The sequence below is a fragment of the Orycteropus afer genome, unplaced genomic scaffold (assembly GCF_000298275.1).
Source record: "Orycteropus afer afer isolate SDZICR_OR568_19922 unplaced genomic scaffold, OryAfe1.0 scaffold00107, whole genome shotgun sequence".
NCBI lineage: Eukaryota > Metazoa > Chordata > Mammalia > Tubulidentata > Orycteropodidae > Orycteropus > Orycteropus afer.
The window spans coordinates 6,653,740-6,663,874 of NW_006921694.1; the positions used below are offsets into that span (position 1 = coordinate 6,653,740).

The 10,135-nt window shown below is 38.3% G+C and overlaps 1 protein-coding gene across 1 annotated transcript in view; it reads left to right on the forward strand.

Moving 5' to 3' along the window:
- The window catches only part of FAM151B (family with sequence similarity 151 member B), a 66,637-nt gene extending 65,062 nt beyond the window's left edge, over window positions 1-1,575 (forward strand). The window contains exon 6 of the mRNA XM_007943483.2: window positions 1,416-1,575. Within this exon, the coding sequence (XP_007941674.1) occupies window positions 1,416-1,575 (160 nt within the window). The remainder of the gene's footprint in view (window positions 1-1,415) is intronic.
- The last annotated feature ends 8,560 nt before the right edge of the window (window positions 1,576-10,135 follow it).

Sequence of the window (10,135 nt, forward strand, 5' to 3'; positions counted from 1 at the left end):
TCCTTGCATGAATATATTTAAGATTAATATATTTAAGAATAAATGAATTTAAGATACCCTTAGAAAATTTTACTTTTCCCATTTAACTTTAAATACAATAGAAGGAGTATTAAAAGAAGCAAAATAACACTGGAAAGCTCTTCTTTTAAACTAAATGCTCACATCTGTGTCTTTTTATAAGGTTTGTCACCATGGTTCCCAGATAAAGTTATGAAGATGCTATTTTAGCAAAAACTAAAGGTTTCTAAACTAATTTTCATTTTCTTTTTCTGTATTCACAGCTGCAGATTAAAAATTATTTTTGGGGTTAACATATAATGCTGGCTCTATTTTCCTCTGTTACATTTCCAGTCTGGTGGTGCCATCCAGAAGAACAACAGTGTGTCTGTATAACATGAACATACACCTTTGTCAGATGGTAGTTCTTTTCAATAGTTTAAAACACAGCTTTGAAGATTTTCCCCTGGATTACAACCAGTTTATAGGAAAAACAAATATGAAACTACTCAACAGCTTTGCATTTCCCTCATGTCTAATGGAATAGGAGTAGTGTCACTGGAAGAAATGAAAACATATCACATTAAAATTCAATATTAATACTTTAACATTAAAATTCAGAGCATATTCTTGCATCTATAAGAAATCTACACGTATTGTTATTGTTTGCAACTCTTCAGAAGCGGATCTAAATTTATTCTGTTTGGCAGACTTTGTGGTATCTCTTGCCATTCGTATATCTCATGTAAAACTCCCAAAGGGAAAAACGGGGCCAACGCAAAGTGAACGTGAATGTTTGGGATGTCGGCAGCATTTGAGTAGCCCCACAGCCTAGCAGACCCTTTTGACTGAACAAAACAGGTTAGAGATGTAGTTTTTGGTGTGGGAAACAAATTCCTTGAACAGCAACACAGTCTCCCTGAGTTCCTTTCCAAAATTTGACCCATTTCCAGTGCCACAAGTCTGTTCTTAAACCCATTTAGCATTCCTGTAACTCACTGCCATCAACTCAATCCCAACTCATAGCAACCCCTCCTTGGGTTTCTGAGGCAGTGTCACTACGGAAGTAGATTGTTCAATCTTCCTTCCGAGGAGTGACTGGTGACTGCATTACACTCCTGTAATGCATAAGAAATTCAGTTGTAGTGGCTACCTAATGTAAATTTTTTTTTAATCTCTAGTGCCTTTTGATGCTACAGTGTTGATGAAAGACTGAAACAGGAAACCACAGTCCCTAATACTTAAAACTAATACCTTTGTTGCATAACATATGTGGTTTACTGCTAATTAAGTTTTTCATCTGTGTATTTGGGTTAGAGACAAATGAGAGTAACTATCTTTAGGCTTTAATGGACTTACTTATCACTGTAAAAGTTCTTTCACTTCTAACTATGTAATTCTGCCTTATTTTAACACAGGTACAGCCTGACAATTTGGACTGGAAAAGATGATAACTATTCCCTTGAAGATTTACTTTGTATTAGAAACTATTTTGACAAAAGCCAAGTTTTCTATGACATCTTGGAACCACAAAACCATGAATTTAAACAAGCCATTGGAATCAAAGTTAATCTCTAAGAAGAAGTGCTTATAAATTATTTCATGTGTCTTATTTCATAAGCCATCTTTGCTTTGGTCTGAATCAATTACCATATAAATTATGATTATTGATTTATGCTCCAATTCAACCAATCAAAAAACACTTATTCAGCTATTAGGAATATATTCTTACAATACTACACTTATCTAAAAGATTTACAAAGAAGAGATTTCAGGCTAATATATAGTTAATATTAACCTAGGAGTTAATAACTTGCTAAGTTAATCATTAATATAAGGAACCAGGAAAAGTCTCATAATAAGCTAGGAAAAGGATGCTCTGCAACCTTTATAGAATTAATTTTGACCTAGTGAAGATGACTGAAAGAATCCACACACATCCTAACAGGTATAAATCACCTTCTCTTGGTACTTGGATTACAGAGGTTGCATAAAAATGTGGCACATGCTTTCCTTTTTTTCTGAAGAACTGGTTATTTCATAGATAACAGAAGAGGAAAAGGGCTTAAAAATACTTTAAACTTTCACAGAGGTGAAGAGCTTCCTCATACCAAGATCAAATTCATTTACTGAAAACAATATAGATTAAATTAGATGGATCTGTTGTTGTTGTTGTTGTTATGTGCCGTCGAGTCGGCCCCGACTCATAGCGACCCCTCCTTGGGTTTTCGAGGCAGTATCACTACGGAAGTAGGATTGCCCAACCTTCCTTCCGAGGAGTGGCTGGTGGGTTTGAACCGCCAGCCGTCTGGTTAGCAGGCAAGTGACTTAGCCACTATGCTACCAGAGCTCCTTAGATGGATCTAGAATTCCGATATTATTGGGAACATACTGGCAGCTACGTATGTTTTTGTATTCTTTGTTTCTGTTATAGTATCTTATTTATAGTGAGCAAAATACTACTGGAGAGCTGAGTTTTAATCCTTATAGTAAATCATTTGTTTTCCAAGTTTCTCACTGCCATCACCATAATCCAGACCAGGTTTTCATGAACTATGTCTTCATGATTTCATCTCTCACATTCTACTCAGAGATACCCTGAGTGTTACTGTTAAACAAAACTTTCTTAAACAGTTCTTTATGCCACATCAAAAAACCTCTAGGGGCTTCTTAAATTCAATTTTATTGAATTACTGTCTTTCAAGACCCTTCGTAATATGGTCCCACCCTAAAATTGAACTTGATGTCTTCCAACACAGCCTCTAATTTCAAGAATGCCTACGACATTAATGGTTTATAGATCTCACTTTAACACTTAATTTTAACTATGTAATATCGTACACTAATTATGTCATGCATGTTATGTCCCCTCAGCTAAATTAAAATATCTCAGGGTCTGGCATAGTCCTGAGCAAGACATTCCAAATATATATACATATATATTGCTGCTTTGATTTACTGAAAACATAACTTACAAATGAATGACCTAAGACATGTAATTTGTCTTTTGTTAATTAACCATTTTTCTTCAAGAATGAAGTGTTTCTATGTAGAGAAACGGGCTTTGGTTTTGAAGTCAGATAGACTTATCTTACAGCCCCATCTTTGTTCATTACTTGTTCTGGACTTTGGGAAATATGTAACCTCATTGAGTCTTGATCTCCTCACTGTAAAATGAGGAGAAAGTGAGGATTCTATTGTAGTATTGTGAGGATTAAGTGAGATTCATATAATAGAAGCATCTAGTTCAATACCCCTCATTTAGTATGTGCTCGACAGTTAGAGTTAGTTTCCCTTCTTTTGTGCTTATCATGTCCATGTATATGCATAGATAGATTGATAGGTGATAGATAGGCAGACAAAGTTAAGGGATATAATATGAAACATTGTGAACACATAAATACTTGAAGACAATGACAGTATTTCCACTTTAAATTTTAGCTTCGACAGAATGTAGTGTCAAATCTAAAGCATTACTTCCTGTGGTTGTTTGCCATAGGCAAACAGTGCAATGTCATAATTATAAGAACACAATTTTAACAAAAGATAACTTAAAAATCTAGTAAAAATAATGTTTAATTTATAAATTTTCTACAATGACCATGTATTACTTTTGTAAAGAGACTTGAATTTATAAATGAATTGCCTTTTGATTAAGTTTGAAATAAAATTCATTTGTTCAAAGGATTATTTTTACTATTTAATTATTTGACTCTTGATATTTTTCAAAACAATCTTATGACATACTTCTTTTATATTGAGAAACCTATCAGGGAGCTCTGGTAGCATAGTGGCTAAGGCACTTGACTGCTAACCAGAAGGCTGGCGGTTCAAACCCACCAGTCACTCCTCTGAAGGAAGATGGGGCAATCTACTTCCGTAGTGATACTGCCTCGGAAACCCAAGGAGGGGTCGCTATGAGTCGGGGCCAACTCGACAGCAAACAACAACAACAACAAATAATCAGCTGAGTGTCACTTAGATAAGGTTTGAAAGTATATTTTAGAGTGTTCTCAGGAACAAAGAGTATAGTGAAATGTATTCCATTGAAAAGTAAATTTTTAATGGATATCTTAGTTTCTAGGGCCACTGTAACAGAACTACCACAAGGGGGTGGCTTTAACAAACAGAAATTGATATTCTCACAGTTTAGGAGGCAAGACGTCTGAATTGAGCGTGATGGCTATAGGGGAAGGCTTTCTCTCTCTGTTGGCTCTGAAGGAAGGTCTTTATCTCTTGAACATCTGCCCTACATGCTCTTCATGTGGTTTAGCATGGCTCCCATCTCTGCCTCTTTCACTTGTTTGTTTTGTCTCTTTTATATCTCTAAACAAAAAAGAGATTGACTCAAGACACACCCTATAGTAATCCTGTCTCATTAACTGGTAGTTCAGTTTGTGTGTCAACTTGGCTGGGCCTGATTGAGTGGCTGGGCAGCTGGATGTAGTATTCCCTATGATGAGACTGGTAATCAACTCCATGGTGGAATCTACTCTGAGCAGCTGAGTAGCTGCCTTAGGGATGTGGTCTGCTTCCTGTATATAAGGAGAAGCCTTGGGGAATGGTCTCTAGCTTATGGCACACTTGAACCCTGTATGCAGCCAGGTCATTGTTCAGTAGCCTGCCATGCTCTCCCAACCCTGGGACTTGCAGTAGACTTGAATTAATGGCCTGCTGTGTGGTTTGGTAACATCGGGACTGTGCCTTTTTACTTGTTGACCTTGGGCCTGTCAGCCTCAGAAGCCAGCAGCTGTCTGAGTGAAGAAAAGCCGCTAGCTTCAGTGGGCCAGGAGCAGGAGGCAGAGCTGAAGCCCAAGGTTGAGGGGCTTTCACCCAGCCCATAGAGCCTGGCACTTTGAAATCGGACTTAAAGCCTCCAAACTGTAAGAGATTAAACTCCTGTTTGTTTAAGCCATCCCATTTGTGGTATTTTCTGTTAGAGCAGCACAGAGGTAACCAAAATATTAACATACAAAAGGCAGCCCATTCACAAATGGGATTTATAACCACAGGCATAGTGGTTATTATATTTTGAGGAGGCACAATTCAATCCATAACAATATTCATATGGAAAAGAATAATCTTAATCCCTGCCTATGCCATTCACAAATAATTTGAGATGCATCTTACACATAAATGTGAAAGCTAAACCTATAAAGCATTTAGAAGCAAATATAGAAGACTATTTTCACTTTAGAGGAAGCAAAGATTACTTAGAGAAAACACTAATCATAAACAATAAATGGGCTGTGATAGTTAAGGTTGTGTGCCAGCTTGGCTGCATCATGATTCTAAGTGGTTTAACCAGTAGTTCTTCCCCCATGATGAGATTATACACAACTCCATGGTGGAATCTGGTGTGAGCAGCTAAGTAATTGAAGGGGAGTTATCTTTAGGATGTGGCCTTCTTCCAGTATATATAGAGAAGGTTTAGGAAAGGTCTCAAACTTTTTGGCACATTTTGGATCCTGCATTTGGCCAAGACTTCATCTCTAGTTCCTGGACTTGAACGAGTGGACTGCTGTGTTGCTTGCTGATCTTGGGATTGTGCTATTTTACCTGCCAATCTTGGGTTCATCAGCTTCAGCGGCCAGCAGCTGCATGAGCCAGAAGAAGCCTCCAGCTCTAGTGGGGCTGGAACAAGAGGCAGAGCTAAAGCCCAAGATCAAGGGGTCATCACCTAGCCCCTAGAGCCAGCTCTTTGAATTTAGACTTGTAGCTTTCTAAACTGTAAACTTGTTTTTTGTTTTGAAGGCCAGGAAAGATAGGCAGGCATGTGGCTCAGGCTTCTGTAGTGTTTTTATTTATTTAAGGCTGGGCCCTGGACAGTATGCCAGCCTACAGCTTGGGGCGTCTGGGGCAGCGTTATGTAAGTCTGGGCCCTGGACAGGCAGGGAAGTGAGCAGAGCACTTAGGAACGAGTAAGGGAGATAAACTTGTCTGTCAGTTTGTCATCCTGTGGTAGCTTACATGTTGCTGTGAGGCTGGAGGCTATGCCACCAGTGTTGCAAAATGTCAGCAGTGTTACCCATGGTGGACAGATTTCAGTGGAGCTTTTAGACCAAGACAGACTTGGAAGAAGGGAGAGGCCATCCACTTCTCAAAGAATTGGCCAGTGAAAACCTTGTGAATAGCAGTCAAACACTGTCTGATATATTACTGGAAAATTTTATGAATAGCCCTGAAACATTGTCCAATATAGTACCAGAAGATGAGCCCATCAGGTCAGAAGGCACTCAAAATACAACTGGGGAAGACCTGACTCCTCAGAATAGAGATGACCTTAATGATATGGGTGGAGTAAAGCTTTTGGGACCTCCACTGACTGATGTGACACAACTCAAAATGAGTAGAAACAGCTGCAAACATCCATTAGTAATTGGAACATGGAATGTATAAAGCATGACTCTAGGAAAACTGGAAGTTGTCAAAAATGAAATGAAACACATAAATATCAATATCCTAGGCATGAGTGAGCTGAAATGGACCGGTTTTAGCCATTTGAATTAGACAACCATATGATCTACTAGGCTGGGAATGACAAAGAGGAATGGTATGGCATTCATCATCACAAAGACTGTTTCAAGATCTGTCCTGAAGTACTATGCTGTCAGTGATAATATCAATACATCTACAAGGAAAACCAGTTTATACTATTATATAAATCTGTGCACCAACCACCAAAGCCAAAGATGAGGAAATTGAAGATTTCTATCAACTTTTGAGTCTGAAATTGACCAAACATGCAATCACTGGTGATTAGAAAGCAAAAGTTGCAAACAAAGAAGAGTCACCAGTAGTTGGAAAATATGGTCTTGGAGATATAAATAACACTGGAGATCACATGATAGAATTTTGCAAGACAGCGACTTACTCATTGCAAATACCTTTTTTCAACAACATAAACAATGGCTATACACGTGGACTTTGCCAGAAGGAATACACAGGAATCAGATTGACTACATCTGTGGCAAGAGGTGATGGAGAAGTTCAATTCTTCAGCCAAAACAAGGCCAGAAGCAGATTGTGGAACAGACCATCACCTGCTCACATGCAAGTTCAAGTTGAAGTTGAAGACAATTAAACCAAGTCCAGGAGAGCCAAAGTATGACTTTGATAATATCCCTCCTGAATTTAGAGACCATCTAAAGAATAGATTTGACGCACTGAACACCAGTGACCGAAAACCAGAATTGTGGAATGACATCAATAACATCATCCATGAAGAAAGCAAAAGATCATTTAAAAGACAAGAAAGGAAGAAAAGACCAAAATGGATGTCAGAAGAGACTCTGAAACTTGCCCTTGAGCAAAGAGTAGCTAATGCAAATGGAAGAAATGATAAGATAAAAGAGCTGAACAGAAGATTTCAAAAAGCAGCTTGAGCAGACAAAGCTAGTTACTATAATGAAATGTGCAAAGACCTGGAGTTAGAACACCAAAAGGGAAGAACACACTCAGCATTTCTCAAGCTGAAGGGACTGAGGAAAAAATTTAAGCCTCGAGGTGAGGTATGGAAAGTTTCCATAGGCAATATATTGAATGATGCATGGAACATGAAAAGAAGATGGAAGGAATGCACAGAGCCACTGTACCAAAAAGAGTTGGTCAATGTTCATCCATTTCAGGACATGACATATGATCAAGAACCAATTATATTGAAGGAAGAAGTTGAGGCTGCACTGAAAGAATTGGTGAAGAACAAGGCCCCAGGAATTGATAGAATACTCATTGAGATGTTTCAACAAATAGATGCCATGCTGGAAACACTCACTCGGGTATGCCAAGAGATTTGGAAGACAACTACCTAGCCAACTGACTGGAAGAGATACATATTTGTACCCATTCCAAAGAAAGCCGATCCAACAGAATGTGGAAATTATCGAACAGTATCACTAATATCACATGCAAGTAAAATCTTACTGAAAATAGTTCAAAAATGGTTGCAGCAGTATATTGACAGAGGGCTTCCAGAAATGCAAGCTGGATTCAGAAGAGGACATGGAATAAGGGATATCATTGCTAATGTCAGATGGATCTTACCTGAAAGCAAAGAATACGAGAAAGATGTTTACTTATGTTTTATTGATTATGCAAAAGCATATGATTTTGTGGGTCATAACAAATTATGGATAACATTGAGAAGAATAGGAATTCCAGAACACTTATTTGTAATCATGAAAAACCTGTACATAGATCAGGAGGCTGTCGTTGGAACAGAACAAGGGGACACTACATGGTTTAAAATCAGGAAGGGAGTGTGTCAGTGTTGTGTCCTTTCACCATACTTATTCAACTTGTATGCTGAGCAAAAAATATGAGAAGATGAATTATATGAAGATGAACATGGCATCAAGATTGGAGAAAGACTCATTAACAACCTGCCATATGCAGATGACACAACTTTGCTTGCTGAAAGTGAGGATGACTTGAAGCACTTACTGATGAAGATTAAATATTACAGTCTGCAGTATGGATTACACCTCAATATAAAGAAAACAAAAATCCTCACAACTGGTCCAATAAACAGCTTCACGATGGATGTAGAAAAAATTGAAGTTGTCAAAGACTTCACATTACTTGGTTTTACAATCAACACCAATGGAAACAGCAGTCAAGACATCAGACGACATATTGCATTGGGCAAATCTGCTGCAAAAGACCTCTTCCAAGTGCTGCGCCTAACGCAAACCATAGTATGTTCAATCGCCTCTTATGTATGTGAAAGCTGGACAGTGAATAAGGAAGACCACAGAAGAGTTGACGCTTTTGAGTTGTGGTGTTGGAGACGCATGTTAAGAGTACCATGGACCACTAAGAGGACTGGAAGAAGAGCAGCCAGAATGCTCCTTGGAAGCGAGAATGGCCTGACTTCGTCTCACCAACTTTGGTCATGTTGTCAGGAGGAACCATTCCCTGGAGAAGGATGTCATGCTTGGTAAGGTGGAGGGTCAATGAAAGAGGGAAAGGCCCTCTACAAGACAGGTTGACACAGTGATCGCAATGATGGGCTCAGATTTAGCAAGAATCGTGAGGCTGGCACAGGACCAGGCAGTGTTTCTTTCTGCTATACATAGAGCCGCTATGAGTCAGATACGAATCGATGGCACTTAACAACAACAACAACAACAACAAACTGTAAGAAAATAAATTCCCGTTTGTTAAAGCCATGCACTTGCAGTATTTCAGTAACAGCAGCATTAGATAACTAAAACATGGGCTTTATTAAAATTAAAAATTTTTATTGAAAATATACTACTGACATATATCTGACAAAGAGTTTGTATTCAGAATATATGAAGATCCTATAAATTGATAAGAAAAAGCCAAACGACCCAATTAAAAATGGGCAAAAGACTTAAACAGACTCTTAACAAAAGAAAGTGTTCAGATGGCTAACACCAAAAACCAAATCTGCTATCCAGTTGATTCTGTCTCATAGTAACCCTTTAGGACAGAGTAGAATGGCCCCAAATAATTTCCAAGGCTGTAAATCTTTTTAGAAGCAGACTGCCTCATCTTTTGTAGAGCAGCTGGTGGGGAAGGATTCCTGACCTTTTGCCTAGCAGCCGAATGCTCTAAGCACTATGCCACATGTAAAGATGCTCAACAGCTTTACTTACCCAGGAAATGCAGATTTAAACCATGATGAGATACCAGTACACACCTGCTGGAAAGGCCAGTGCTGAAAGGACTGACAATACCAAGTGAGGTTATAGAGTTACAGGAATCCTCATGTGTTGGTCATGGGAGTATAAAATAGTACAGCCATGTTTTAAAACAGCAGTTTCTGATAAAGAAAAATATATCTCTACCAGCCGTTCTAGCCCTACCCATAGACTCAAGAGAAAAGAGTTCATATATCCACATAAAAAAGATTTGTATAAAGATGTCCATGGTAGTTTTGCTTGGAATAACCCCAAACTGGAAGCAACTTGAGCTTCTGTCAACCAGGAAATTGATAAGTAAATATTGGTACATTCATACAATGAACACAGCATGAGATAATGACAAAGCAAAATGACAAACCCACAATTTCGGGTACATTCTTGAATCAGTTCATGGCTGTGTGCTATTAACTTTACAATAACAACTACGTTTATCACACTTTATGAATTACTTGTGTTCCTGTTTACTG